The 27,523-nt window shown below is 53.6% G+C and overlaps 10 protein-coding genes across 10 annotated transcripts; 5 read left to right on the top strand and 5 right to left on the bottom strand.

Annotated features, from left to right (window-relative positions):
• Positions 1 to 3,793: 3,793 nt before the first annotated feature.
• CC84DRAFT_1117220 (uncharacterized protein) lies at positions 3,794 to 7,119 on the bottom strand. The gene is made up of 4 exons (XM_018175486.1): positions 6,662 to 7,119; positions 6,498 to 6,597; positions 5,601 to 6,358; positions 3,794 to 5,554 (listed from the first exon to the last, which is right to left on the bottom strand). Exons 1-4 carry the CDS (start codon positions 6,886 to 6,888, stop codon positions 4,261 to 4,263), a joined length of 2,379 nt encoding a protein of 792 aa, XP_018037479.1. The 5' UTR covers positions 6,889 to 7,119; the 3' UTR covers positions 3,794 to 4,260.
• A 2,343-nt stretch (positions 7,120 to 9,462) lies between these two features.
• CC84DRAFT_1216113 (required for respiratory growth protein 9, mitochondrial) lies at positions 9,463 to 10,218 on the bottom strand (the record flags this gene model as incomplete). The annotated part of the gene is made up of 1 exon (XM_018182770.1): positions 9,463 to 10,218. The coding sequence occupies one exon, from the start codon at positions 10,216 to 10,218 to the stop codon at positions 9,463 to 9,465; it is 756 nt and encodes a 251-aa protein (XP_018037480.1).
• Positions 10,219 to 10,418: 200 nt separating this feature from the next.
• On the top strand, positions 10,419 to 12,286 carry CC84DRAFT_1258301 (uncharacterized protein). Its single transcript, XM_018184813.1, has 3 exons — positions 10,419 to 10,690; positions 10,741 to 11,735; positions 11,794 to 12,286. Exons 1-3 carry the CDS (start codon positions 10,644 to 10,646, stop codon positions 12,189 to 12,191), a joined length of 1,440 nt encoding a protein of 479 aa, XP_018037481.1. The 5' UTR covers positions 10,419 to 10,643; the 3' UTR covers positions 12,192 to 12,286.
• A 245-nt stretch (positions 12,287 to 12,531) lies between these two features.
• CC84DRAFT_1258302 (uncharacterized protein) lies at positions 12,532 to 14,121 on the top strand (the record flags this gene model as incomplete). The annotated part of the gene is made up of 1 exon (XM_018184814.1): positions 12,532 to 14,121. One exon carries the CDS (start codon positions 12,532 to 12,534, stop codon positions 14,119 to 14,121), a length of 1,590 nt encoding a protein of 529 aa, XP_018037482.1.
• Positions 14,122 to 15,037: 916 nt separating this feature from the next.
• CC84DRAFT_635322 (NAD(P)-binding protein) lies at positions 15,038 to 16,435 on the bottom strand. Its single transcript, XM_018186977.1, has 5 exons — positions 16,070 to 16,435; positions 15,842 to 15,925; positions 15,778 to 15,791; positions 15,377 to 15,655; positions 15,038 to 15,312 (listed from the first exon to the last, which is right to left on the bottom strand). Exons 1-5 carry the CDS (start codon positions 16,310 to 16,312, stop codon positions 15,162 to 15,164), a joined length of 771 nt encoding a protein of 256 aa, XP_018037483.1. The 5' UTR covers positions 16,313 to 16,435; the 3' UTR covers positions 15,038 to 15,161.
• A 486-nt stretch (positions 16,436 to 16,921) lies between these two features.
• On the top strand, positions 16,922 to 17,878 carry CC84DRAFT_635293 (cytochrome c). Its single transcript, XM_018186976.1, has 4 exons — positions 16,922 to 17,056; positions 17,326 to 17,357; positions 17,435 to 17,593; positions 17,646 to 17,878. The coding sequence occupies exons 1-4, from the start codon at positions 17,041 to 17,043 to the stop codon at positions 17,763 to 17,765; spliced, it is 327 nt and encodes a 108-aa protein (XP_018037484.1). The 5' UTR covers positions 16,922 to 17,040; the 3' UTR covers positions 17,766 to 17,878.
• Positions 17,879 to 18,272: 394 nt separating this feature from the next.
• Positions 18,273 to 20,740, top strand: CC84DRAFT_1163352 (alpha-ketoacid dehydrogenase kinase). Its single transcript, XM_018178246.1, has 5 exons — positions 18,273 to 18,811; positions 18,866 to 18,890; positions 18,938 to 19,134; positions 19,184 to 20,175; positions 20,234 to 20,740. The coding sequence occupies exons 1-5, from the start codon at positions 18,770 to 18,772 to the stop codon at positions 20,295 to 20,297; spliced, it is 1,320 nt and encodes a 439-aa protein (XP_018037485.1). The 5' UTR covers positions 18,273 to 18,769; the 3' UTR covers positions 20,298 to 20,740.
• Positions 20,741 to 20,868: 128 nt separating this feature from the next.
• CC84DRAFT_1204709 (uncharacterized protein) lies at positions 20,869 to 23,329 on the bottom strand. The gene is made up of 3 exons (XM_018181924.1): positions 22,893 to 23,329; positions 22,732 to 22,815; positions 20,869 to 22,664 (listed from the first exon to the last, which is right to left on the bottom strand). The coding sequence occupies exons 1-3, from the start codon at positions 22,990 to 22,992 to the stop codon at positions 21,034 to 21,036; spliced, it is 1,815 nt and encodes a 604-aa protein (XP_018037486.1). The 5' UTR covers positions 22,993 to 23,329; the 3' UTR covers positions 20,869 to 21,033.
• Positions 23,330 to 23,967: 638 nt separating this feature from the next.
• On the bottom strand, positions 23,968 to 25,411 carry CC84DRAFT_1258307 (alpha/beta-hydrolase). Its single transcript, XM_018184815.1, has 3 exons — positions 25,330 to 25,411; positions 24,681 to 25,256; positions 23,968 to 24,624 (listed from the first exon to the last, which is right to left on the bottom strand). Exons 1-3 carry the CDS (start codon positions 25,357 to 25,359, stop codon positions 24,082 to 24,084), a joined length of 1,149 nt encoding a protein of 382 aa, XP_018037487.1. The 5' UTR covers positions 25,360 to 25,411; the 3' UTR covers positions 23,968 to 24,081.
• Positions 25,412 to 26,614: 1,203 nt separating this feature from the next.
• On the top strand, positions 26,615 to 27,215 carry CC84DRAFT_1216121 (uncharacterized protein; the record flags this gene model as incomplete). Its single annotated transcript, XM_018182771.1, has 3 exons — positions 26,615 to 26,674; positions 26,734 to 26,822; positions 26,900 to 27,215. The coding sequence occupies 3 exons, from the start codon at positions 26,615 to 26,617 to the stop codon at positions 27,213 to 27,215; spliced, it is 465 nt and encodes a 154-aa protein (XP_018037488.1).
• Positions 27,216 to 27,523: the final 308 nt, after the last annotated feature.

A 27,523-nucleotide genomic window follows, 5' to 3' on the forward strand; every position in this document is an offset into this window, starting at 1 on the left:
GATCTAATGACCTCCTTCGAGTATCTCCGTATTCCCTTGAGACCTGCATCCAGAATGACTGCCGTTGCCCCTCTGTGTAAATCATCGAGCAACTATGGCACGAAACATCCCACGCCCCTGTAGTGAAACATCAGCTCATATAGCCCGAGCAGGGTACGCCATTATCCCTGATGCCTTGTTATACGTGTCAGCTTAATTGCTGGGCATTGCGACTGCAATAATCCCAGGCAAACATGCATGCATGCATAGAAACAGGGAGCTCTCTATGCCGATGACTGCAAACTAAGCGTGAAGCTTTCCTTGATCCCTCCATGACAAATAACTACCACGCTAGATACGGGAACACGCCACACCATGAACTGACGATCACATTTAGTTCGACCTAATGCATGTGAGCATACTTTCGTTCGCTGACGCAAATCGATACTTAAACGTTGCTAGCACTAGGCAAATGCGCGATGGAGACGAATGAGTATGGAACACGTCTGTACTTCATACGATAGACCCATGAACCGTCTCCGCGCGGCCGATAAAGATGCTGTTCGCATGCAACCCCAGTCGGGCACGAGGGCTGAACATGCATGCCGACGGATATAGTTCATTTTGCCACACGGCTTCCAAACCGCGAGACTACTGCATGATCTTACGGACCGATAGATGCTGTGGCATGGGTGTCGTAGGCCATGTCCGGATGATCAGATGCACGGACTTGACGCCCTAGGTCTTCCTATCTGCTGCACTGATGTGCGGGGCTGCCCCATCACGTCCGCGGATACCCTGACCTGAACGTCGTCGAAGCCCTCAATAGAACTCCGGGGAAAGTCATCACTGTGCTGAATATCTTACTTGTATTGACTTGCAATTGAATCGATAATTGATGTACTTCGACGTGGACGTGTCGGCTTGCCACACTACCAGCACGGCAATCGGGTTATACCCACGAGTTAGCAAGCTTCTCAATGTACAATAGGCTACTCAGAAAGGTGTGAAGCATTCCATAGCCGCTTTCACAAGCTCCTCTAGAGGCGCACTAGTCCTCACGTAGTGAATTGTTTGCAATACACCATTGTGACAATTCCCCATCCCGCATTTTGAGCTTGGAGCTACGACTATGGCACAAGAATTTATGCAAGGCTCTACATGGGCTAACATGGTCCCTTGTCCTATGCTCCACGGCATGCGAGCTCATAAGAGGGGAAACCCCAGAGATGCTCCAGGTTGCCAGTACCGCGTTTGCCCCCCATGGTGCCGAATTGTGAAGGAATCAAAATTTCCTTGACGCACGGAAATAGTGCAAAGAGATGCTGGGACATCTCAAGACTGTGTATAAATCGCTTCTGTGACTCGTGAACTCTATGAGTGATCCATGATGATCGGCCGATTTGCGGCCGGGGATACACTTGTTCTACGGGAAATCAGAAAAGAAGCAGTCTGTCACTGGTGATGCTTGTAGACGTATTCTTGAGAGTCCGCGAGGCCAATAATCGGGGGGTGGCGGGTTATGTTTGGCGGACGACCGCCGGGTTCGCGTTACGAGAGGATGTGCGATGGCAACTTTTTCGACGATGCGCAATGTGGATCGATCTGGCTGGAGCATCAGTAGACACAAAGTAAGTATTTGATCGGAATCGCAAAAATGAGAAGGTCTCTGCCTCGCAATGTGACCAGCCACTTGCCACTCGTGTAGGCAAAGTAATTCGGGGACCAATCGATATGTGTTTGTGTTGCGGGGAAAACTCGAATTGAATGTATGATATAAGAGTATATTCCAACGCGTTGCGTGGCTTACTGATGCCATGTTTCTGTAGTGATCGGGTGAGGTTGGATGCATGAACATTGTCGGTGATGGATCGTTCCTAGCCAAGAAAACTCGATTCGAAGTTCCGTAACGAGTTTTAGGCGGAGGCAAACAGGCATGTATCACTGTGACCCCACTTTGAAAGGACTTGCAGGCTGATCTCGCGATGATGTTGCTATAGCGAACGACTTGCTGCATTTTGATGACATGTACAAATTTAATGTGCCTATGTAATAAAGTATGCCTGTTCTTGCGGTCGATATTCTGGAAGCCTCGAAGGCGTCTTAGCCTTCAAGGCGATTTCATCACACCCGAGAAGTTTTAGAGCAGGATTTGTATGCACATCACATCCTGTTATCCTCCATGGCTGTATGCGATGGTCGTGAGGTCTCTACAACTACTTATCTGAACTGCTTATGGATGCGAGCGCCGCAACTATCGCAAGATACCGAGCGACGACGCGAACGACTGACACGCTCTGTACAAGGTACACACGAGAGCAGCTTAATTCATCCAGCTCTCAGTCTACGCGTTAGCAGTTGCTTCAGCAGTTGCTTCAGCAGTTGCTTCAGCAGTTGCAGGCCCTTCAGCAGGTGCGTACGCTTCAGCAGGTGCGTACGCTTCAGCAAGTGCGTGGCGTGAGCTACAGCTTCTTGTGCTTCGCAGCGCGGTATAGGTATTGATCGTGCATTCATCGAGCAAGCGTGCCAGGATAAGGAGGTAGCTTCTATGCTCGATCGGTGGCACGGCGCGTGCACGGCTTCGTAGCTCGAGGGTGGTTTCTGGACGTTCTCGCGTGGCTTGTGGATAAGCTGTGTCGGACGGTGATCTAGAGGGTGTGTCTACCGCCGTGGCCGCCATACGTGGTGAAGTCGTCGCACAGGTTAGCATGTCACTGCTCTAGTCCACCACCCTGAATTGAAGTTCTCATTACCTCTGTTTGCCATCGATGGAAGGGCCTTGGGGGACAGTGCTGAGGTAATGGGAGGTTGTGAAGCAGGGGCACTCGCTGTCAAGGTTGTCACTGGTTACGGTGGCAGGGGCGCCTCTGCGCGACGAAACTTCGGGAAAGGAATGCACTGCCGGACATGAACAGTAATGAACCACAGTGCAGCTCAGCAACGATGATGGCGGCTATAACATCGATATGAGTCTGTGGTATCTCCAAATTTTCGATCGTTAAAGCGAGTCGCGACGCTCCTGCGCACTGCGATGCCTAAGCACCGTGAGAGGCTAGCGCCACATGACGATGACATGAAAGCATTCGTGTGCTTTTCGTATCGACTCTTTCTCATATCTACTCTGCAAGGAGATTCGAGTTGTTGGCTACATTTTTGTCTTCACTTGCACGTGTTCAATGGTATCAAGAAGTGAAGTAATGTACGCAAGAATGGCCCTCGTCTGTATAGGGGGTCGTCCGCGGAGTGAGACAGGTACAAATAAACTGGCAACACTTGGCCACGCAGTCCGTTCAAACCATACGTACGATATGAGACCTGACTTCTTCTTCGTTCACTGCGGGAGCCTACCTTCTGTCGCCAAGCACAAACCTAGAGCAAGTGAGATGGCGATCAACGAGCCGGAACAGTCTAGCGGACGCGGGACCCCATAGGTGCGACCCATCGGCGATGTGTTGTTCATTACCAAAGGCGGTCACAGCGAGCTGTGCACCACAGAGCCCCCCCTCGTACTCAGTGGCTTGCATTGGGCAGCCGGCAATTCTTTCCGATGACTCTGAAGTTACGAACAACGCGCGTGACTGAGAACGGAGGTTGTAAACTGTTGAGAGATATACTCACCCTCTCAAGCCATTTGTCAGGCCTTCTGTCGCGATTAGTGACTGCCATTCATCAGTCGAAGCTCCCGAATGACACCGAGTCAATGGAGACGATGATTTCCCACGGCTAGTGTTCGCTTTCGCAAATTTATGGAATAGAACTGAGCGTAAGCGCGACGACCAAAATGTGGTTCATTGCCGTATCTATGGCTAAGACCGCGTGTGTAGCACACCCCGACTAGTGTGCGACGCCTACCCTTGATTGGCGCGGTTCGATGGAGGTGCACATGAAGTCGAGCCATGATCGCCATGCGCATTCCCGCGCAGTTTCCCGCATATATATATACTGAACGTCCCCATACGAAAGGTACGTCCGTGCGCTCCGCGGCCTCCGCGGGGAATTCATTACAAAACCCCTACTTCATTCGGGTCCACCGCAGTTATAACGGACTTGTGCCGACCTTTCTCGTCAATTACCATTGGCATTGGCCTTCAATTTCTTCCCCACCGTGGCAGGTCGTCCGAATATATCGTTCCCATTCTCGCGAAAATAGAGCCCTTCACAACCAAAGATTAAATGCGATACGTTTTTGTATTTGCCCTTCTGGACACGGCAACGTGCGCAGGCTTTCGTCGACAAGATAGCCGAAAGTCATGAGCCGCCTACGTCAAAGCAAACGCTGGTCTATGGGAGTTGATGAAAGTAATTCCCATCACACAAGTTTCGGTTTTGCTGAGGGTAGTACGATGATGGATCAGGTGCGTAAAGAAAAGGAGCCGAATCGCCTGCGATTCCTGGATAAGCCGGCATTGCGAGATCAGAACCGTAACCCATCTCAGCAGCTATAGGATGATGATATGCAGAGAACGCCGCTCGTGCTGCATCATCCTGCCTAATGCCGGAATCCGGTACCTGAGGGTCTATCCACAGTTTGGTTGAAGGCAACGAGAGTCGGACTGCGATGACATCATAGCAACCAACAGCCACCTGGTGGGCCCGCTCAGCTTGCGAGTCTCCCATGGCGCGCAACCAGCGGATAATCTTGGCGCAGTACCCCGCGAGGACCTCGTTGTTTTGATGCATCGTCGACGAATAAGAGAGAGCTAGCAGGAACACAGCAAGTGCTTGCATTAAATGATGCACAAGTATCCACCACGGTCCGAATTCGTATACGAATCGCGGTTGGGGCTGGTCCGGTAACAAGTCCACCTCCATCTTCGCTGCCTCTACACAGGCGATCGCCATCCTTCGAAGAAAGCTTGCCGAAGATCCTTCTTTATTCTCTCCATCCGATTTTGCCAGACTGTTCAAACAAGGTCGCGTGAGCAGTATCTTTGCGCTGCAGAGTTGGAAAGCCAACATCGTGCGTTGGCGGAAGGTGGAGTTGTCCGGCGTGGTCAAATTTTCGAAAGGAGTTTGGAAGTTGAAATTGACAGGGAGATTGGCGGCCCAATCATCGATTCGTTTACCAATCTGAAGAATGTCTTGTTGGAGATCGCTCGGAGAACGAACCATCGTTCCGGCAGAGTAGAGCGACGTCAGGATGCTTTGTGAGATGGTACACAACTGCACGACCGCTTTGAAGTAAGAGCCAGAATTGGCATCCGCCAGGCCAAAGTATGGAGGCGATCTACTGGAATGTCCACCGCTCGTAGGATGAGGCTCAGAGAACGAGTGGCTGTGTGCGATTGGGGAGATCGCAGTCACACTGGACCTCCGCAACGAATCTACGATGTTGATGTTTTCTAGAATCTGCTGTTCAGAAAACGGAACTGGTAGTGGCACTGAACAATGCGAATCAACCACCGCACTAGGTCGACCCGTAATGATGCTGAGCTGCCGTTCGAGGTAGTACAGACTCCACCAGACACGAACCAATACCTCCCGCTTGGCTCCGGAAGCCGAAGGATCTTCGTTTCGAACATGTAAACCGAGAGCAGTTGCAAAGCGAAGCGCCACTCCAATGACTACCCATGCTCTATCATAATCAGCTTGACTGTTTGTTTTCACGGCAATATACCTACCGGCTAACCTGCCCAACGGACAGATGATAGAAGGCTAGCAGGCCAGCCACTTGGATTTGCGGCAAGTCAGGATGCTGTCCGAGCGTGTTCTCGTTCCACGCAAAAGCACTTGCCCTTGCTTGGTAAATAAGATGGTCTCGCTCATCTGCCTGCCAATTGGCTTTAACGAGATGGGAGTACTTTGCGCCGATAGCAAACACCAAGTTAAGGATTGCTTGCCATTTCGCACTCAGTCTCAGAGCCGATCCATGGTTTAATGCTTCGAAATATTTCTGGCACTGATCTTGGAACAGCTTCCGCGGAAGAATGGGGAAAGAGTCATGCACTTTCTCCAAGTATATGTTCAATAGTTGTTCAGCCACATCGGCCGTTGGAAGCTCGTAGGGTTCGACAGGGAACTCCGGATCCACGTTCTTGTTATCGAGATAGAAGGTGATAGTGCTCACCTGCTCGTTGTTCGTGGTGTTCGCGGATGAGCCTCGTTTGGAAGTCGCTGCGTCGCTATCGCCCCGTTCTAACAGCAAAAAGCTTCGAAGCCACTGGACCTCCGAACCTGGACCTACAAAACCTGTAGCTCGCGCCTGGTCGGTCTCGTGCAGGTTTTCGTCAACAAGGTCCAACGATTCGGTGTTCAATCGCTCCAGAAGTTTGCCCATGTTGGCTTCGAACAGCCCCCCGGGTCTGTGCAGTTCGTCCTCGTTGGTGTCGGGGTTCGAGATGGTCGGAGTATGACGTGTTTCGAACATGTCTTCTTCAGCCTGACATGTGTTAGCAAAACAAAGCAAATAGCGACCCACAGCTCGAGGGCTTCCGGCCGCTGCGTTGCGTATCCTAATGGAACAATCGCTCTCGGACATTGGCACAAATTGATGCTGACGCTGACAGAGGGATTCATACGGCTTCTAGTAGCTCTGCTATCCGGGCGCCATCATCGTCGTTGGCAAAGGCTCGCAGTTTCTTCAGCAACCCGATCATCTGCCCGCTTCGTTCGGTTACACTTGCTTTGTCAGATGGAGGTCAACAAACCACATGTCCCTATCGAGGGAGGAGGGTGCACCAACGTCTTGAGGCGGTCCTTGCGAGGCATGATGTACACACATTCACGCCCGGTGGTTTCGCAATGCTTGCATTGGGGGACGTCGCCAGTGCATTTGATCTTGTGGGAGCGGCAGGCCGTGCACGCACGACCGACTCTTCTCCGCTCCTTAGAGGGTTGTGACTGGTTCGTTCGTTGGAGGCGAGGTATCGCGACCTTCCTGCCTGAGGGGCCCGGTGCGCTGGAGGACATAGTCGCGACGGCTCTCGGGGTATCGAAGCCTCGTAGACGAGACTGGGGTGGGGTTCATGGAGTCCGGATAAGTACGCCACGTCGCGACAGCAGCGCGCTGGAGGGCTCAGCTGAACAGAATCAGGCGTGGAGTGCAGCGCGATGGCGGACGGATCCAGAGCGACGCTGCGGTTTAATGACGATATCTGCATAAACAACGCTCGGAGGCGGCTGCTGAGCCTTCTCTGTTCGCTAGAAAGGATGCTGGTATTATGAGCGATGACCCACCCACTCGTCAGTATCCGGGCGTTCTTACCGTGGCCAATTGCACACCAATTTGTTTGCAACTTCAACGCCGCTGGAGGCTTTCAATGTCGCACCGGCGCAGCGTTTTCTCTGTCTTCTCGGGTTTGTAGATATGACAGGTGGCACTGGTGCAAGGGCGACGCCTACTACCGCCACCGAGGCTCTTCCCGTTGCCGCGCCTTCGGGCATCATACACCACAGTCCACAATCCTCAAAGTCCCAAGGATCTTGTGTCTATACGCGTAGACCAGCAGATGACGTATTGTGCGACATGTACATATCAGATCCAACTCGATCAGCACTCGTAGTGCCAGGATAAAGTTCCAGATACACTGTACCACTTTGGACATGCATTGCGCAGGTCGAGAGGCATCGAATTCGAGCATTCTTGTGTACCTCAGGAACGGCAACGCGACGTCATCGGGCGCCGTTGCGTCCAATGAGTACCTTCCCCGGGAGTAGCGCCGGACAACCAACCAGAGCGCGGCCGCATCCACCGCCAAAACACACGTTGAAGCCGGGCTACAGGCAAGTGTTACCTATGGTAGTTTACGAGTGCCCACGACCAGCTTGCTCGACGTCTCCGCACCGCCCCAATCCAGCATACTAGGAATTATAGCCAAAGAGCAAGGACAGCTGGTTGGTCGACCGGCAGCATTTCCCCGCAGCACGTGGCATTCAAAGTAGGTGTTTGTTGCATGGTGCATGTGGCGATCTTTCGTATACGAAGCCAAGTATCGCAAGGTTCAAGACCATGACTGCAAGGCTTTGGAGGCGGTGAATCCTTTGCTGCCATGCGCTGCCATTCCATCGTCTCAGCACGATCCACCATGTGGCAGCCCGCGTTCTTGATCGATATCCACAAATAAGTGCCGAATTGTAGGGCTTGAACAACATCATCCAGGAAAAAGTGGCACGACTCCCAACTCTCTGTTCATGACTACGAGCGTGCTATACTCGTACTGCTGCTCCTGCTCGCACTGATGCCACGCTACGCCCTACTCATGACTTTCGTGCAGGCCGGCGCACGATGACAGTGCCGAGCTCACAAGCATATGCTTCATCGCCGATGCCAAATGCCCAGTGCATGTCCGCCTCTCCACACGACCGACAAAGAGGTTCCGGAGACTAGAGTGGCGAAGGCCTCGAGGTCTTTTCACAGCTTGGACTCCACCCTGTAAAGCAATAAGCTGACCGCCCACCCCTTTCCTAAGACGGCCGTCGGCTGCAGAGTCGCAGCACCGACAGGGAAGAAGCTATGGATAGTGGCACTCCCACAAGACGAACACGAAGACACGTTAGACTGAATTAAATAAGCAAGCTCTAGATCGAAGTTGCAGCGGCGCATCGGCAAACCGTTCTGTCGGCTGTCTGCCGTGCTTCCCCGCTCACAGGCGCTTCGTCTTAAGCGGACGGTTTACGTTTTCGTTCTGCCTGAGGGGTTCCCACAGCGGGATATGTGTGCTAGGGCTGACCTAGTTGCGCAGGGTCTACCTGCCACTTGAACCTACCACAGCTCGCGAAAAGAGTCCAAATCCAATCGGTATCCGCGCGCATACGGAGTCTCGGGACACCTTCGATCAGAGATACCCCACGATTCCAAGGTTTTGAGCGCCCGCGGAATCCGCCACACGTGCTGCGATGAAGGCACCTTCAAGTCTTCGACAAGAGCGACGGTCTACTTTTTGGTGATACGTTACATACGGGACGATCTAAGATAAATGCAAGTCATCCTGCACCTCAGTCACGAAGTGGCGACAAGATGATGTTTTCCAAGCTACAACACATACATGGATGTAGTAAGCAGGGAGGCAATGCTTGTGGTGGTGATCGACGTCTGTCAGGATGAGAGTCTTCGGATCTAGAAGCATTGTACATTGTATTTCTTTAGACAATTGGACGTTTCCAGGCTTCTGCTTATGGGCTTCGCTTTCGTTCGCTTCGAGCGGTGATTGCCTCTCTGATTTCTTGTCGCTGCGAGCCACTCGTCTCCTGAGGGCTTACCGAAGATACGACCTTCATACAGCAACTTTGACCACCTTGGAACTGTTGCCGACGGATGATCTTGCGCTAGAGGTGCTGACCTCTACACTGCTTTTGTGTAGGACTTAAGCAAGCTCAAAGACTTCGCTTGCCCATTTGGTCCGCAAGCACAATCGGTAATCCTACACAGTGGAGCGATCAATCGCGTCTTGGACAGCTTGTTCCTGTCATGGACAGGTCAGGCACCAGCAGGCATCCTCCGTGCTTTGGTAGACTTCGCGCGTTGGTATTCGGCTCTTTGGGATGTCACACACCCATCCGATCCGAAAAGGGCATGTGCGCCTTGCGAGACGACGGTGCCCCGGACTTTCCGTCTACAATTGGTATCAAATCTTCCTCTGCCCAGCCAAAGTCGCCACCGCTGACGCTGTCCTTCACGACTACGGCGTTTCTAGACCCAGTCTTCCACCTGGGCTTCTTCCCATTCTGTGCCCGACCTACACCCATCTCTCTCCACTTCTTCGGCGGTTTCACGCCCAGCTCGACAAGATTTGTCCAAATCTGTTCACCGCGCTTGTCCCATCTCCGTATTCTGTCCTCCTGTTCCTCGTCCGAGGGCCGCCACTTGCTCTTCAAGATGCGCTTGATAGCCTCTGGTGAGACCTGAAAGTGTTGCGCGAGAACAGGAGTCGTGAACCTGGTCGGCTGCGTCTTGTGCAGATGTCGAATGCCTTCCATGGTGTCCGGCGAGAGCTTCTTGCGGGGATTCCAGGCCTCCCCATTCAGCTTCCTTTTCACGGCTTCTTTCTCGACCATCCACGCCGGACGCTCTTTCTCTGCTTCGGCTGCATCGCTTGATTCTGGGATCTTCTGACTCTCCAGAGGCTTTGCACTATTTGTAGGGGCTTTCTCCAACTGTGATTGGCGGCGCGCGGTAGAGAAGAATCGTGAGAACGCAGGGTGACGACCGGATATCGTAGTGGGTAGGATGGCGGACTCGAGATCGAAGACGGAGCGAAATAATAAGCCAAGAGACCTCCGTGAACAGGTGTGACAGTTCATGGTTGACATGGGCACTGGAAAGGAGAGGGAAGGAAAAGTTTCGGGAGATCGCCGGAGAAGGTGCAACGCTGCGCCACAGGATGTGGAAGCTGCAAGCCACACTTCGATTCAATGACGTCACAGCGCTGCACCTTGGGACTTTCACATTCAGCGCGTGGCTTGAGGCAGCACTCAATATTTCTGACCCCTCAGATATTGACCTTGAAGTTATGAGTAGATACTGTCCATGTCGGGAGAGACGCTGCCCTTGGCGTTGCCTAACTCCACATTTGGATCGGGCTCCTCGGTAGCACCTGACTGGTGACGGTTAGATTCAAAGCGCCGATATTGTTGCACTTCAGTCGCAGGTTCTGTTTCAATACACTTCTTTCGCTCATGAAATTCTTTCTTGATTCTGACTCTTTTCTGCTTGAGTGAATACTGTTATGGCGTTGTTCAACCCTTTCAGAAGTCGAACAGAGAACACAAGATAGTAAAGTCTAGCGAGTCATGACAATGGGGCGCCTTACTGATCGCTTCTAGCTGCTGGGGCTATGAGTTCGAATGGACAGAAGGCCATCTCACAGAGGGAAAAGCCAAAGTCCTCAAACAGTCGTATGATGTACTTGCGGAGCAATGCCTTGATCGTCTCAATGAGATTTCGCCACCGAGCAGCGGAGCACTTCCGCGGAGGGAAGATCCAGCACCAGCTGCAGCGACAGCCACAGACGAAGAAAAGAAGGAAAAACTTCCGCACCCACAAAGAGACCTATACATTTTGCTAAGAGATAATCATGAAGCCGATCCAAAGCTTCATGAACTCTGGGACGAAGTAAATACGGTTCCAGACTGGGTGGATTGGGCACAGATACAAAGAGGACAAGATGTATTCTACCGATACGGAGGACCGGCCCTGACTGGACTCACATACCAGTCTCTCTTAGGTGGAATGGGCGCCGCGAGAGTTGTCGAGACACTGGCGAGGACGGGAGGGTTCTCGACAAAAGTAGCACGACGACGACTTTTCGAGACGACACAACACATTCTCCAATGTACAAAGTCTTTGGAATCCATCCAGCCAGGAGGTGAAGGCTGGGCCTCGTCCATCCGAGTTCGACTTCTCCATGCCGCTGTGCGTCAGCGCATCACGAAGCTTGCGAAGGAGCGACCTAGTTACTTCAACTTAGAAGAATGGGGCGTTCCAGTGAACGACCTCGACCAGATAGCAACTATCGGAACGTTTTGTGCTACTTTGATTTGGTTGAGCTTCCCACGCCAAGGCATCTTCCTCCGCGAACAGGAGAAGAAAGATTACGTCGCTCTCTGGAGATACATTGGTTACATTATGGGCACGCCTCACGAACACTTTGAGACACCTGAAAAGGCAAAAGCTATTATGGAATCACTTCTCTGGAATGAGGTTCATCCCTCTGATATGTCGAAGGTCCTTGCGAATAACATCATCCATTCTCTTGAGGGCCAGCCACCTACCTTCGTTTCCCCAGACATGTTAGTCGCTAGCGCACGATGGCTCAATGGTATGTACCTTTCGCCTGCCTTGTTCGAACCATACTGACTTCATACCTGCGCGTCTAGGCAACGAGCTGGCCGATGAACTAGGCCTCCCTCGTGTCTCATATTACTATTGGGCGCTCATGGCTGGCCAGTGTCTCTTCTTCATGGGTGTCTGCTACTTCTACCGTGCTATACCCAGTCTTGACCATGGCCATGTCGAACGACTCAAGCGGATATTCTACAACGTGATCGTGAACGCCAAGTACGGTCTTGCCGGTATCGAGACTACATTTGAGTTCAAGTACGTCCCGGAGTATGATACCGTCACTGATATGGGCAAGCCAAGGGAAATCAAGCTAAAGAGCTCGGGCGTAGAGATGAGAAATTTGAGGGCCTTGGGCATTTTCTTTGGTGTTGTGGCGATTGGGGCGTATGCGGGAATCAGGGTTGCGTCGAGCTTGGTGAAGACTATACTGTAGTTAGTTCATTCGAACATGTGTCTCTCTCACTTTCATACAATGACCTTCTTTTATCAAGTGTAGATATAGCAGATTGTAGGAACACATGGGTGCCGAATAAGTATATATCACTAAGTCGATATCTTGCTTTGACCAAGGATTCGTTCTATGCTCGTGCTCACGTACAGGTACACGGGCCATACTTTCCCAATTGCCTTCACTGTCGTTTATGGTCTCTCGCGGGTCACCACCAGGTCTTTATAAAGCCGTGCTCATATCCAGGTTCCTCCACCTGCTCGGCTACAGCGACCCCATCGTGGTAAACAATCTCGTGGGCCCCTACAAACGTTTATCCATAGCCATGGCCTCGATTTTGCCGCTCGACCAAGCAAATTACGGTCGCTCTGACGTAGACCTCAACACTAGCCTTCTCTTCGACCGCCACGGTAACGTGTGCGGCTGTCCACAGTTCTGGGGTCTTTGCACCGACCTAAAGAACGTCGAACCGTCACTTCCAGATCAACCCTCGGACCATTTGAGCTCTGGTTGCCCGCAAACAGGTAACACTTCACATCAACGACACGCGCCTTTGCCACTAGGTGCAGCAACGGAAGTCGTGATGCGCGCGAACATGTCGAAGTACGCGCACACCCCGCGCCTCCATCCAATGTCCACTGCAGAGCCTCACGCGCAACCTAGCCGCGAGCTGAAAGAAACCTGCATTTTCTGGTACCACGGCAACTGTCGTCACGGTGCAGACTGTCCCTTTGAGCACGAGCTGAACCACAACTGGCCAATCTTTCGACCGCATGGATACTCACACAAAGGCCATCGGCGGTGTAACCTCCAATTTTGCCCGTTCCGTACGGACCTGGAGGATTTCATGCAGCAGTATTATCCACATGGTCTACGTGTTGATGAGATCCTGAAAGAGTTGGACGTGAAGGACGAAGAAGCGAAGCAAACATCTATGACATTAGGTGATCAGAATGACAAACCTAACGGCGACGAGACGGATGATGGCTGGATCGGCTTTAACTCTCAATCGAATAGCAAGGAGAAGAAGAACGATGCTATAAACGAGGGATCCGTGCCTGACATTACATCGGCTCGTTTGAGCGATGGCCTGCAGAGCCAGGCCCCTTCTGTTCAAGCTGCACCGCTAGGTCCGCCAAAAGTCGTCAATCTCGAAGAGCATCTCTCGCCACATGCCGAACATCTTGATGCGGAAGACACCGCTTTGGAACGTGAGATTGATTCTGCGAGCACGCCCACGAACGGCGATCATCCGAACGCTCATTTTGAAGTACATCCGGAGCGGCAGAAGAAGTACAAGAAGACACATAAGAGGCGTCGGACCGGGAAGCTAAGAAGCGCTCGGCAGCCAGATCAAACAAGTACTCAACCTGATGAAGAGCAACTTGACGTGGGCTCTGTAGTTGAGTATGCGGAAGAAATCAACCGTGAAGGGGATACTAAGCGTCCTGATGCAGAAGGCAGCAACAACGAGCACTATGAAGCTGGTCCTGCGAGCACGTCCGCCGATGAAGATCGTCTCGACGCTCGTTTGGAAGTTGATGCCGGTTCACAAATGGAGAGGAAGGCAGGGAGCAAGAAGAAGCCTGGCAAGAAGCAGCGCGTGCATCTGAGGACCTCGGCGGAGGCTCAAAAGATGGGTAGCGCTCCGGAGGAGGAAGTGCTAGTCCCTCTCCCAACAGCAATCGCCAGCACCACTGTGGATAGCAGTGCGCTCGTGATGCCGCAGCTTGCTAACACTGGAACTGTCGCAATATTAAGTTCTTCACCAACCCTCCCGCCACCAGGTCCGCCTCATACGTCTCTTCCTTCAACTTCCATCAGCCATGCCGACACACAGGGAAGCAAGCGTAAGACTACTTCGCCAGGAAAATGGTGTTCCGACCAAGCGTCAGCGTCTGGAGATGGTGGTTGAACGAGACGTGTCCCCAAAAACGCATGACCTGCCTCCACAACCGGATACCGCTCCTCTTACACCACCGATCACTGTTCCTCAAGCTGGTATGCATGCGCTCGAGCGAAAGTTACGAAGTCCCGATGGCGATAGCCATGACATTATGTACCGTGCCAAGCGACTTGCAACAGTACGCGAAGCATCCAAATCAAAGTATCCCTCCAATAAGTGGATCCAAGATTTTTGGGTGGCAACTGAAAAGGCTTTGATTGAGCAGGAGCATGGCCCTCTTGCAAAGCCCGTGGCCAATCCTCTCACTGATCGCATCAGATACGCTCAGCCAATGGGCCTGGACACAGTACTGCAAAGCCCGGCAACTGATCCAGCGCCCGATGCGCAATCAAAAGCACCCCAAGTACCGCTCGCCGATCGCAACACGTATCAACACCCGGACCCCCAGATGGGTTCTCACCGTGGAGCGTCATCAACACTTTCTCTAGCCAAGCATGCGCCTCTCAAACGACTTGGTATCTGTTTCTTCTGGTACCACAAAGGTCACTGCCGCCCTAACCCCCGCCCAGACGGCAGTGCGCAGATATGCAAGTATTTGCACGAGCTCGTGCCAGGAGAGAAGGTCACTCTGCCACCGGCAATCCATGTTCATCGTCTCAGGCACAACCCTTATTGTAAACTGAAATATTGTCCGCTAGCTTCTGGGGGGTGGGGGGTTGGAATACTGAGTATCCCTGCCATGGGGATGCGTCACGGAAGGCAGCAAGATGAGGATCGAAACTTGAGTAGCATGGCAGGATGAGTAGCCGGCATCAGTATCTTTGATGCACCCGATGCTGGCTTGGTCTCAATGCAATACCTGAGCTCAAAGTTCGAGAATCGAAGCATGACGTCGCACGGAACAGTGCAGCGCGTCGCGAGGCAAGACTCTGCACCATGCAGTCTGCGGCAACAAAAGTGGTTTGTCAACATGTAATGTTTCTTTTTGATCTCGCAGAAAGTGTTCTTGCGCCACGTGGGTATAAGCACAACTGTTTCCAGTGCCCTACTCACCAAACATACGGCTTGTTCTCGTACGTCCAAAAGGTCCCGCTGTGCTGGATGCCCTTGCTCTGAATCACATCGACCATCTTGGTAACGCTCTCCTCTGCCGTGATGATTCCCTGCACCTCCCAGCTGACGTTGATGTTTGCCATGTCCCTAACCTCTCAAGTCAGTGCCAGCCACCTCCCACCTCCTCTATACGAGCAGCGTTTGAACTTACGTCGCAACCTCTCCAGGATGCATGGCTAGTATTATCGTATCGTCGTCCTTGCGCTTTAGCTCGGCGGCCATGTGCCGTATCGCCATGTTGAGGGCGGCTTTGGAGGCAGCGTAGGCGGCGAAGCCATCTTCCATCTCGCGGAAGTTGCCATGGGAGCCCGAGTCAGACGACATGAAGGTTATGGTGCCGATGGGGATGTTTGTTTGGAGGAGTTTCTGGGCGCAGATGATCGGGCCGATGGTGTTGGTGTGCAGGTGGAAGGCGAACTCGTCGAAGGAGCTGGGAGCGCGTCAGTAGTGGTGCAGGCTCAACCATCTGTTTAATAGACGGGTGGATGCGGTTCTCAGATCAAAGCACATGATGCGATGTTGCTGGACATGCGAAGAGTGCAGGGAACATACAGCTCAGTCGCTCTCTACCCTGATCAGCGCAGCCCTCGCATGGTTAAGCGCGCGTCTCTCTTACATTGGGATATCGCAGGACACCTGCGTTTATGACTACATAATCTATCTTGAGGTTGCGGATGCCCATGAGCTGGCTGACGAATTTCTGCAGTGGCGCTGGTCAGTCGCAATTTCTCAATCAACCCAGGAACCAGACTGGAAGCGCACGGCGCCTCTGACGTCGTCAAACAAAGAGCACGCGTGCCATGCCTGCGGAGGATGTTGGCGCAACTCGCCAGACGAGACGTACGATGATGCTATCTTCACTTAGGACGTCACATATATACATCTGGCAGCGGCCATGGTCGCTGCCGGCCTGCCCCCACAGCGCGGAGGCATGGGATGCGTAGGGCTCGCGGACCGTGGCTATGATTCGCTCGCCGCGCTGGAGCAGCTGGCGCACAAACTCGAGGCCGATGCCTCTGCTCGCACCGAGGATGAGCCATGTGGTGGAATCGCGATCTGCGTAGAGCACGTCCGGGATCTGATTCATGACCGCGAAGCGTGGGTGGCGCAGGAGGCGGGTGCAGCGAGCGTGCGCTGCAGACCGAGGTTGGAGGTACGTGGGATACGGTACTTAGGCCTGGGCTGGAGGTCGTCGTGGGCGGTGGCTAGCCGAATGCAAAGGTGCTCAGCAACTGGTTGCGGCCAGCAGCATCGCCAACGTCACAATGTGTAGAATGACGAGGTCACGAGAACAGGAGGACCAGAGCGGAAGGCGGCGACGCTGATGGGGCAGGTTAGTACCAAGGGCGACACTGCTCCGAGGCTGCCGTGGGCAGGTTCCAAGGTTTGCGCAGCTGGTTGTGCGGTCTGCTGCATAGGCGGCGCATAGTATGTTGGCTGGATGCTTGCTCGAGACAACAGTGAAGCGATTGCCAGACTACTCCGATGAGGCACAAAGCAAACCACAGCATGCCACCGCGGAGGACGGCGACGGGGCAACGGGGGTTGGTTCCGCTTGAGGGAGCGCGGCGAGGCATGCCCGGGTTCGCCCGAGCGTCCTTTTGCGATTTCTTTCAGGCGCGCGCTGATTGGTTGCTGCCAGACCCGCTCGAGCCCTTTTAGTGCCAAGCCGGTGACGCTCAAAAACTCTCTCCTGCTTTCCCAGCATCAGCTTTTTTACTTCTCATCTCGCAAGCCGAACCACTCGCCGTCCACCCATCCACTCCATTACCACCTCATCCCAAAAGCAACTTCAGCTTCTCCTCTATAATCACAATGGGTTTCGAACAGGGTACGTCGGCACAGCTGTCGCCAACGCCGTCCCGCTGCCTGCGTCGCCACGCTTCTGCTCCAGACATTGAGCCATTGCATCGCATCGGATTGTGTGCCGAGGAGCGAGCACAGCCTGGGAATCATTCCAAAGGCCTTCTCGACGACTCCTGGGGTGCCTATCACCTTGTGGCGACTTTGCGCTCAATGTCCGGCAGAGACAGGCGCATCGGACACGCCGGCTGCTACAGCTCTTATCTCATCATGAACGCTGCTGACCCATCTCTATAGGCGATGCTAAGAAGGGTGCGAACCTCTTCAAGGTACGGCAGACACCAAACCGCGCTCAATGGCCTCGCCGCGACCCCGGCCGTGACGTTCCGATTCTGACGAGCAACAGACCCGATGCGCTCAGTGCCATACCCTGAAGGAGGGTGAGGGTAACAAGATCGGCCCCAACCTGCACGGTCTCTTTGGCCGCAAGTCTGGCCAGGTCGAGGGTTTCTCATACACCGACGCCAACAAGCAGAAGGGCTGCGAGTGGAACAACGACACCCTGGTGCGTCTACGTACGCCTTGCGCCTGGACGGATCACAGCTGACTCTTCTCAGTTCGAGTACCTCGAGAACCCCAAGAAGTACATTCCCGGTACCAAGATGGCCTTTGGCGGTCTCAAGAAGCCCAAGGACCGAAACGACCTCATCACCTTCCTCCAGAACGAGACCAAGTAAACGTCCCGCGGCGTGCACTCGTGTTCTCTTTCGATTCTTCCTCCGACATGATTCCTTGAATTCTCCAGTCAAAACCCTTTTTGTTCCGACTTGTAGCATCAGCAGATATGATAGACGTACGATTAGGGCCGAGGTGCGACGCAGTTGTTTGTCTTGTATACATGTAATATATGTGTGGTGTCTCGCGCAAGACGGTTGCTTTTACAGCTGCAGCATAGGGACTGGTCTAGGACTTGGCCGCACTCGAAATACCATCTCCTCCTCTCCCGACAGAAGCGTCATCGTGATGTACACGCCAAGTATCTTCGTAATGACGTGCACGGCAGTTTTGATTTGGGGCTTGAGTGGGCTCTTGTGGTGATGCACCAGGGATAGTGATGTGCGCGGCCAATGGTGCGCACGCGGGCATCTCGGAGCTGTGGAAGTTGTGTTGACAGAGGGTTGATTCCCGAGGATGAGCTGCTCCGGTCGCTTGCCGAATGCATCCCTGCTGCTGGAACGCTGCGTGGGCGACAGCAATTGACATGATAGAAGACGAACTGTACTGCCCCAAATACATTACGAGACGGCGTCGCGTCAGCCGCGCGGGATTTTACGGCATCACGCGCGCATCCGGTGCTTTTTCTCTCCACGTGAAAGAGCTTCGCCGCGGGAGAGAGGCTCAAAGGGTGGGGAGCTTGGGCTGGCCTCGATCCGTCTCCGCCGGCAGACGACGTCCAATTGCCGTGCGCGTCACCAACACCACACTTTGTACGCGTTACTCTTGTGCTCGTTTCCTCTCACTGTCTGCCCGTCCATAGCACTTCGTCGCCGGCCGTTCGCGACTGTGGTGTACCTCGGCCCAGCATCTCATCGAGTCAAGCGTCATAGGCGGGGCGGCGGAAGTGCAGACGCAGACCGCTCGTGCGTCGGTCGCATGCGTCTTTGATACATCGATTGAACTCCAACGACACCTTGGCGACGACGCAGCGCAGCAGGCCGGGTGGCCTTTTTAATTTGCCATCATGTCGTGGAAACGCTCAGAGCGGCTGATGGACACCATCAAAGTGCGACCCGGGTGCTCTTCCCAAGTCCCAAGTGCCATGTGCTAACGGCAGCAGCACTACAGCAACTTCCCGGCGACCAGTGCGTGCATCGCAGCCACGGCTACGCCCTTTGCTAACCTGTGATAGGTGTATCTCTCCGGCAGATGGTCCAGTTCGGCGAGAAACCATCTACAGGCACACTGTTCCGCGCATCGCAATTCCTCTCCGAAGAGCTCCCCATACGACTGGCCCACCGCGTGCAAGAGCTCCACGAGCTGCCCGATGGCCTCAATGAGATGCCCTCGATATGCAGGGTGCGGGACTGGTATGCACAGTCATTCGACGTAGGTGCTGCGCTGCCTCGTTGCGGCGCTTTTGACTCATCTATCACAGGAGCTTACCAACCTCTCCCGGCCAAACATCTCCTCCGAGGTCAAGAACCGCCTCTTGAGGCCGGCGAAGAAAACCGAATTGACGTCCAAGGGCTCGCAGAACCCGAGCATCAAGCCAGGCCAGTACCGGTCGTTGCCCGAGACGGCCAACGGCAATGGCAACGGCCACGGCAGGGAAGTCAAGGGCGCCGCGACCGCGCGGAGATACTACGCTGCCGCCGACGACGGGCAGGAGTGGCCGGTCGAGTTGGCCGCCTACAACACAAAGTTCGCCGAGGCGCTGGAGAAGATCAAGCGGCGGCACGACAGCGTCGTCACGACCGTCGCACAGGGCATCCTAGAATGGAAGCGCAAGAAGCAGCGCATGCAGATCGACCACAACATCCAGGCCTTCCTCGACCGCTTCTACATGAGCCGCATCGGCATCCGCATGCTCATCGGCCAGCACATTGCCCTCACCGACCAGCGCCAGCGCTCCGACCCCAACTACGTCGGCATCATCTGCACCAAGACCAACGTGCGCGAGCTCGCGCAGGAGGCCATTGAGAACGCGCGCTTCGTCTGCGAAGACCACTACGGCTTGTTCGAGGCGCCAAAGGTCCAGCTCGTCTGCAACCCAGACATCAGCTTCATGTACGTCCCCGGCCACCTCTCGCACATGCTCTTCGAGACGCTCAAGAACTCGTTACGCGCTGTCGTCGAGACGAGGGGCCAGGACAAAGAGGACTTCCCCGTGACAAAGGTCATAGTTGCCGAAGGCCAGGAGGACATCACCATCAAGATCACCGACGAGGGCGGCGGCATCCCGCGCTCTGCGATTCCGCTGGTGTGGACGTACATGTACACGACGGTCGATCAGACGCCCAGCCTCGATCCGGACTTCAACAAGAGCGACTTCAAGGCGCCCATGGCAGGCTTCGGCTACGGGCTACCTATCTCGCGGCTCTACGCGCGCTATTTCGGCGGCGACCTGAAGTTGATTAGCATGGAGGGGTGAGTTCCCCCAGCACTCATGCACAATGACTCCAACAGCTAGCTAACACCTCTGCAGCTACGGCACCGACGTCTACCTTCACCTCAACCGCCTGAGCTCCTCGTCGGAGCCGCTGCAATAGCAATTACCAGTCCGGAGAGACGAGTGGACATCCTCGGAACTAGAGATGATCCGGTCCTCTCGAGGACGGGCACAGGGTAATCGGAGCATGCGGCTGAAGCTGAGCGGACAAGTAGGCATGGAAGTCAGTGAGAGGCGGCAGGTGGGCGATGCCGAGGAGATGCTGATGGATAAGCCGTGGTGGCGGAATGTCGGCATGGAGGAGGGGATGTAGACGCAGTGCGAGTAACGAGAGCGAAAAGGGGAAAGAAGGAAATAAGAAAAGAGTGCGGCGCGAGGCATTCTTGTATCTATGTACGAGCATTTGAACGGTAGGGCTTCATCTGGATTTGGCACGGGAATTTGGAGTTGGTGGTACACTTGTGTATATAGGCACACACTCGATGGCTGTTGCGACGCAACGTTTTACTTGGGTTGGTAGATCTGACAGAACCAAAGAATCAGTGTTCAAAACCTTGAAGTGTCGATTGTGGTCCCCTCTCATGGAAAATTGAAGACCAGATAAAAGCTTCTATTCAGCTTTAGATTCTTAATAGTTAACCCTAGGGAAACTGGGGCCACTAAGAATATTTAGAATATAGGCATGGTACTGTATCTCCGCTCGATTTCATGCGAGGGATCCCGTCCTGCGCATGTTTTGTACTTGCCCGATACACGTCCAAGCTGGTCGAGGAAAGAAGTCGAACCTGATGTCAAACAGTCCGTAACTCCACCCATGCAACGCCACCCCATAGCCCTCACAACCGAATCCCCAACCACGCCACAACGAGCATCCCCAGCACGAGCACCTCGTCAATCCACGCCCCTCCCCTCTTCATATTCATCCCAGCACTATGCTTCCCCACCGTCGGCAGCGGCGCGCCCTCCATGCTCCCCGTCTGCCCAACTCCATCCCCACTCGTTACAACGGTAACCACCGCAGTGAGCGGCTGCATCGCACTCGTGCTCCCCTGGATAACCGCCGCCGTTCCCTCCGGCACAAGGCTAATCACCGTCCCACTCACCGTCACGGCCGGACCGCCAGGCACCAGCGTTGTCCCCGGCGCGAGGGCATAGTACCCCGCGCGATTCGCCGTATACACCGTGCCGAAGAGCGTCAATGGCGGAGCAGCCACGGTGGTCAGGAGCGCGCCGTAAGACGGGCGTAGGGTGGTTGTTTGCCCGTTTATCGCGAGCGCGGTGGCGCCCAGTGCGAGGGCGTAGGTGGTCCCCGAAACGACGATGGGGGCGCCGCCGGGGAGGAGGGTTTGCGAGGCGAGGATGTAACCCTGGGGACTCGAGCCATCTGCTCCTATCGGGAGCGGTGTCAGTGTGGCGCCGTTTGGGAGGGCGATAGGGATGGGGACGGGGGCGTCTGTAATCTGTGCGTCCGCTGGGGCGAGAGGGATGGTCTGGGTGCCTGCGACGATTTGTGTGAGGGCACCCGAGGTGTGGATGGCAATAGGAGTGTTCGAGAGGGTCAGGGTTTGGCCGGGGGCGACGGTGGAGTCGCCGATGAGGAAGGCGCCGCTGGAGGGCGCTGGTTTGATGGCGATAGGGCTGCCGCCTACTGTTACTGTGGCGACGGGTGGGTTGGTGGGCGGCTGTAGAGGCATAGTCTGCGTGCCACCGATGATCACGTCGGTGTGGCCATTGGAGGTGTGGACTGCGACGGGGGAGCCGCCTACTGTGACGGTTTGGCCGGGTTTTATGGTTGTGGAATCGCCAATGACGAAGTCGCTGCCCGATGGGTTGGGTTTGATCACCACATTGGATGGGCCAACGGAAAGGGTTATGACTGGAGAGCTGCTCGCTTTTGTCTCTACCTCTTGTGCAGGCGGGATTTTGATTGGGAATGTGGGCACAGTTCCCCAACCTGTAGCTGTGATCTCGACAACAGGTGAACACCCGCGACATGGGACTGTGATTGTGAAGTTGGGCTCTGGAACTTCGTGGTGACCATCTGGATCACCAGGATTGGTACTCGGTGCTGGTATGGGGTGGAGACCTTCTTGTGTGGATGTCATACCCGTTGGCGAGAACGTGGGGATGACATTGGTGGTGCCAACCGGGACTGTACCGTTGGTGGGGGCGGGAAGAGTAAGTGTGGGAAAAGTAATTGTACTTAAAGTGGTCGGCTCTGGTATTGAGGAGACTGGTGCGGAAGGTATCAGCGCCGTATGTGCTGGTGTTGGAGTGCCCTCAGAAATCGTGGTAATAGGCGCTGGTACTGTACTTGAAGACCGAGGTGCCGACGGTATGAGGCCCGTGGGAAAGAAGCGCTCCTCAATCTCCGATGGCACAATGGATGAAGTTCGAGGAGCTGAAGGTATGAGACCCGTGGGAAACTTCGTCGAAGTCTTGAGCGCAGAAGCTATAAAAGCGATTCCTAGTACACGTAACGCCTAATCAGGACCCATGCTTGTAGGAACGATAGCGGCATAAGGGCTACATACGATGATCCGATGGTATCAAATCAACGCCACTGGCTGCTAACATTTCTGCCGCTACAGCCGTCACATCCGTCTGGCTAGCTACGACTACATCTGATGTTAGCGAAGAGCCTTGACAGAGACATCGTGAAACGCAGCTGTGGAACGCTAGGAAAGGCACTCACCTGTTTGCGCCATTGCCACAGTAAGATGTAAATATGTGGCACAACACAGTGTCCGACACAGACGCGACCTCCCGGTGCGTCCACGACGAGCGCTTGGCATGATGATAGCGACAGCGGTGGTCAAGAAGAGCGACAGAAAACCGAGCAGACATCATCCAGGGAAGAAGGAACACGCAGCTCTTCTAGCCGTATAAGAGACACTGCGCCGGCTCTACCCAGTCACTCGGTCATATCCTGTCCCTCGTCCGCAATCAATTCGCGGTTCCAGAAGACTGCCTCGCGTCTCGCGGACCACTCGTGCTATCACAAGTCTTCGCGGCTGGTAAGAGTACCAAGTAATCGAACTAAGACGACACATTTTGCGTATATTGATGTTGATTAGACGAGAATCAAGCTTTCCAGGCATCGTCTGTGCCGATTGGAAATCTTCGGGCGCGTCGCGGTGGAGGTGCACGGGATAAATTGTAGGCGAATATATGATAGGTCAAACTCGCGCAAAGCGGATGCAGCTTCTTCCAGTGGTGGCGTTAGCGAGCTCTCTACGCCAGGGCACTATAATGTGCAGCGTCTAAAGGCGTGGCTGGCTGCACATATATAGTGTTGAGCGGCGAAGTGCATAGTGTAGTTGTCCGCGGCAGGTGTATTTGGAGAGGATGTAGATTTCTATACTTGAGTTGTACCTTAGGCTGGCTTGTATTCTCGAATGCGCGATCTTCAGCCGCATTAACTAGCATTTCTGCTCCATCTGCGAGAGCTTCGTTGAACTCGATGATATTGCGCGGAAGTTCTCTGCGCGATGTGCCAGGATGTCGTGGTCGGGCATCCGGACCGCGACAGGGACAATCAGCCGGTAGGAGCACAGCCTAAGCGCTCCGCACCCGGAAGATGTGCACGTGGTAGTTCTCTGTAGGAAAATCACAAGCATGGCAGCACTCACCTAGCTACTTCTGCACACGTTCGCTTTCCCTTTCAACACTACGAGTTACAACCTTGAAGGCACGCTTCTGTATACAAACGCGTTGGAGAGGATAAGGTTTGTGGGCATGATGGTAAGTCAATGCGCAAATACATGACTGGCTACAACAACACTCTGCAACATCATATGTGCAGGTAACCGCTATACGTCGACTCCCGCAAGGTAACGAGAGATCGATCTCTAGACAGACTGAAAGCCGTGGCTGGGGGGCTCTTAGCGCTTCCACTGCGCTTTGAAGAACTTGTCAAGGTCCGTACTCAGCTCCTTGGGCTGCTCATAGCCCGGAAAATGACCACCTTTTGGATGCTCCTGCCATTCTACGATGTTGAAATCCTTCTCAGCCCAGCTTCGCGGCACCATGAAGACCTCTTCTGCGAAAGCACTTACTGCGGTGGGCACTTTGACGTATCTTTCAGTTCCCGGCGGAATTTCACCCGAAGTAGCCAGCGACAGATTCTCAAAGTACATTTGGAAGGCGGTCGAGGGACCGGGGAAGTAATGCAATAACGTCCACGTGATGATCTCGTCCTTGGTCCATTGATAGTCGTCCCGCCACATCAGGAGCTTATCGGCCATCCAGGCAAGCATGCCCACTGGAGAATCGTGCATGGCAAAGCCAAGGGTGCGTGGTTTCGTGCTTTGAATCTGGCCATAGCCGGCTTGTCCCTGCTGGAACCATACCATTTTGCTCAGAGAATGCTGCTCGAACTTGGAGTACTCCAACGCGCTACTGTTCTCAGGTGGCTTGACGAAAACCTATGCAGTGTTATGTATTGAGTGGCTGCTGACCGACGAGGTGAAGAAAGGCTTACATTAGTAAGATGAAGAGCCTGAATAAATTCCGGATACAGTCGCACCATTGATGATGCTATCATCGCTCCCCAGTCACCACCTGCTACAACATATCGTTCATAACCAAGTCCGATCATGAGTCGATGCACCAGCTCTGCAGAATGCCAGTTCTTGAACCCTTGCTTAGTAGCGTATGACGAAAAGCCGAACCCTGGAAGAGAAGGAGCCACGACATGATACCCAGCAGATCGGAGTGGTTCCAGTATGTTTTGCACTTCGGTGAAATTTCCCGGCCATCCGTGCAAATATAACAGCGGTATCCCAGTCTTCTTTTCACAGGGTGCGTGAACAAAATGGATATCGAAGATTCCCCAGTCTCCAAGCTCAATTTTGACGTTGAACTGTGGAAGTTCGTTGATTTTACGTTTCTCGGACGCCCAATCGTACTCTTGGAGCCAATACTCGATCAAGCTTCGCATGAAAGCGACAGTGATACCATTATCCTCTCCCCAGGTACTTTCCGAATCCCCAATTGGGAGGCGTGCAAACTGTAGCTTCTTATGGAGAAGCTCGAGGTCCTCCACGTGGACATCGATCTGCGCAAAACGCCTTCGTCAACAAGCTGTCGAACGTATAATGCTAGTCACGGTGTGCTTCAAAATTACTGACCTCGAATCGCTTGGGATAAAAGTGAAGCATTTTGAAAAGGCGCTCGAGGACTAAAAGAGCATATCGTCGAGTCGCGTGGAACAATGAAAGGTGCTTATCATTATGAAGAGGAGGATGCCGATCATGGCAAGTAAGCACCACCATTGCATTGCCCCGCCACACCACGTGCTCTTCGGTTTGTAATGGAACATCCACCATGACCGACAGTAAATTTAGTAAAGCTTGGGGCAAATCAAACTGTAAATATCCACGATTGTTTATCCCGCGATAAGTCTATATGCGTCCATTAGACTGAGTTAAGTTCAAGAGAAGGTCCGCGCCCAGCATGTATTCCCCTTCTTGATGTCAGCTACTGCGATCTCAGTAGCCTCACATAATGTCCGCAAGGCACGGTCTGAAAGACGCAGCGACACAAGACACATCACTAATTCACGCACTAGTCGCAAGTTGGTCTCAACTAGACGAGTGTTCCAGAACTTGTTGTGAAACTATCGTGACCTTATTGTTACGGCCTTTTCAATGCGTGGAAAGAGGCACCCTCTTCTTGAGAGAGGACATATATTGTTCAAGAACCTATCAAATACTTTTTGAACTCGCGCTATCAGCAAATGACCAGCATTCTTTTGAAGTCGAATTTCTTTCACAGCTCTCACAACCTTCTCGATTTAATTTAGTTTTCCCCTGATATAGGACCAGAAAGCCGCTAAAGCTCGGTGATTCACCATGCCCATTCCTCCAGGTAATGTTGTCGCACATGCACTGAGTCTCTTACTCGATAGATCATACTCCACGCAAAGAGCTGTGAACGGCTACAGAACCTCTCTCACGGACTGCTATCAAGACTCTACAGAAGAGCCAATTGCAATAGATATGGCGAAGCTGAAGGTTCTATGGCCTACTTATTCCCCCTTGGTTTTTGAGCGTCGTATGACATGAATCTGCAAGACTACATCCACTAAAGTTGATGCTCGCTGAGGGCAATTAAAAAAGGCATTATCTGGACTGGCTTTAGTACCGGCCGTCCACCATGCGCAGCAAACGGGCTCTCGCACTCGCACTGGCCGTTTGACGGGTTGATTCCAGCGGTGATTGTGACCGTGCATCACCTAGCCTTTCCCAAAGACTCGATACTCGCACACAAATCCATTCGAACCTCCACAAATTTCAATACCACGCCCTCTCCCCCCTTGATCAAGTTCTCCGAGACCCGAAACTACTACGACGCCGTCACAGCGACAGTCTACCTCAACCTTCATCATCAAGTAGTCACCAATACTTGTCCAAGATGTCGTTGGCCTCACAGGTCTCTGACAGCAAGTGTAGCAGCCGCTGTGTTCTTTGCTATGTATGTAGATATTGCAAAAAGAAGGAAGCAGATGTCTGAGCTAACTTCGCTCGTTGTAGATCATGTGTCTGGCATTCCCCATCGGCACCTGCTACTTCTGCCGGTACGAGGACTCTCAGGATGAGCAGCCCAAGATCTCCATCGACGAGTAAGTCTCTCTCACCAGGCACCCGAACAGGTCTACGGTGCCGAGGCAACATGATTGTAAATTCTAACGAGCTCAAGAGTCCACAAGATGTACGACGACGTAACTGCGGTCACCCTGCCTGACCATCTCTGCGAGATGCTCCAGGGCAACTACAAGGCCGACACTATGCCCATTTGCACCATCGACCTCTCACACTCCGAGAACTTTCTCCAGCACGTCACGGGCATCGACACCCCGGAGCAGCTATGCACCCAGGTTCATGGCAGCTTTGTCAACGGCAATTGCACTCTCAACTTGTCTCAGGCTGGCCAGGCCACACTCGACGTCAAGCAGGCGGCTTGCGCCTCGCTTGATGGACAGTGGGCCGACAACCACTGCGCCTTGCTTGGTTAGCTCTGCACCAGGGCCACCAGTCGAGGTTCGACGTGTTTGCGATTACGAAGATTGTCTACCAAAGGTTGTGCTTCCGGTTGAGTATTCTTTGGTGGTGAGTGGCTGGCTATGACGACAAGGAATGGTGCATCGGCTTTTCTGAATACATAGGAAGTCCAAGATCATGGAAGCAAATGCTCAGGGCAGCATATCTTCCTTAGCTTGGTAGAGCAATACACACTTTTTGCGAGGCAAACCGTGAATCATACATGTATGGCGTTTTGAGCAGTCACTCACACACTGCGCCAGTTGCTACAAGCCGATTTTAT

The sequence above is a fragment of the Paraphaeosphaeria sporulosa genome (assembly GCF_001642045.1).
Source record: "Paraphaeosphaeria sporulosa strain AP3s5-JAC2a unplaced genomic scaffold CC84scaffold_4, whole genome shotgun sequence".
NCBI classification, from domain to species: Eukaryota; Fungi; Ascomycota; class Dothideomycetes; order Pleosporales; family Didymosphaeriaceae; genus Paraphaeosphaeria; species Paraphaeosphaeria sporulosa.

Coding starts and splice junctions, on each gene's coding strand:
- CC84DRAFT_1117220 (XM_018175486.1), bottom strand. CDS start 6,888: ATGTCCTCCAGCGCACCGGGCCCCTCAGGCAGGAAGGTCGCGATACCT. Junction 6,598..6,661: donor CGCAAGGACCGCCTCAAGAC/GTTGGTGCACCC, acceptor TGACAAAGCAAG/TGTAACCGAACGAAGCGGGC. Junction 5,555..5,600: donor TCCGTTGGGCAGGTTAGCCG/GTAGGTATATTG, acceptor TGATTATGATAG/AGCATGGGTAGTCATTGGAG.
- CC84DRAFT_1258301 (XM_018184813.1), top strand. CDS start 10,644: ATGGCGTTGTTCAACCCTTTCAGAAGTCGAACAGAGAACACAAGATA. Junction 10,691..10,740: donor CGAACAGAGAACACAAGATA/GTAAAGTCTAGC, acceptor GATCGCTTCTAG/CTGCTGGGGCTATGAGTTCG. Junction 11,736..11,793: donor TAGCGCACGATGGCTCAATG/GTATGTACCTTT, acceptor CTGCGCGTCTAG/GCAACGAGCTGGCCGATGAA.
- CC84DRAFT_635322 (XM_018186977.1), bottom strand. CDS start 16,312: ATGAATCAGATCCCGGACGTGCTCTACGCAGATCGCGATTCCACCACA. Junction 15,926..16,069: donor TAAGTGAAGATAGCATCATC/GTACGTCTCGTC, acceptor GCGCCACTGCAG/AAATTCGTCAGCCAGCTCAT. Junction 15,313..15,376: donor CATCCTGGAGAGGTTGCGAC/GTAAGTTCAAAC, acceptor TTGAGAGGTTAG/GGACATGGCAAACATCAACG.
- CC84DRAFT_635293 (XM_018186976.1), top strand. Junction 17,358..17,434: donor AGGGTGCGAACCTCTTCAAG/GTACGGCAGACA, acceptor GACGAGCAACAG/ACCCGATGCGCTCAGTGCCA. Junction 17,594..17,645: donor AGTGGAACAACGACACCCTG/GTGCGTCTACGT, acceptor GACTCTTCTCAG/TTCGAGTACCTCGAGAACCC.
- CC84DRAFT_1163352 (XM_018178246.1), top strand. CDS start 18,770: ATGTCGTGGAAACGCTCAGAGCGGCTGATGGACACCATCAAA. Junction 18,812..18,865: donor GGCTGATGGACACCATCAAA/GTGCGACCCGGG, acceptor TAACGGCAGCAG/CACTACAGCAACTTCCCGGC. Junction 18,891..18,937: donor CAGCAACTTCCCGGCGACCA/GTGCGTGCATCG, acceptor AACCTGTGATAG/GTGTATCTCTCCGGCAGATG.
- CC84DRAFT_1204709 (XM_018181924.1), bottom strand. CDS start 22,992: ATGCCAAGCGCTCGTCGTGGACGCACCGGGAGGTCGCGTCTGTGTCGG. Junction 22,816..22,892: donor TGTGGCAATGGCGCAAACAG/GTGAGTGCCTTT, acceptor CATCAGATGTAG/TCGTAGCTAGCCAGACGGAT. Junction 22,665..22,731: donor TTTGATACCATCGGATCATC/GTATGTAGCCCT, acceptor TACGTGTACTAG/GAATCGCTTTTATAGCTTCT.
- CC84DRAFT_1258307 (XM_018184815.1), bottom strand. CDS start 25,359: ATGCTTCACTTTTATCCCAAGCGATTCGAG. Junction 25,257..25,329: donor TTTATCCCAAGCGATTCGAG/GTCAGTAATTTT, acceptor CGTTTTGCGCAG/ATCGATGTCCACGTGGAGGA. Junction 24,625..24,680: donor AGGCTCTTCATCTTACTAAT/GTAAGCCTTTCT, acceptor AACACTGCATAG/GTTTTCGTCAAGCCACCTGA.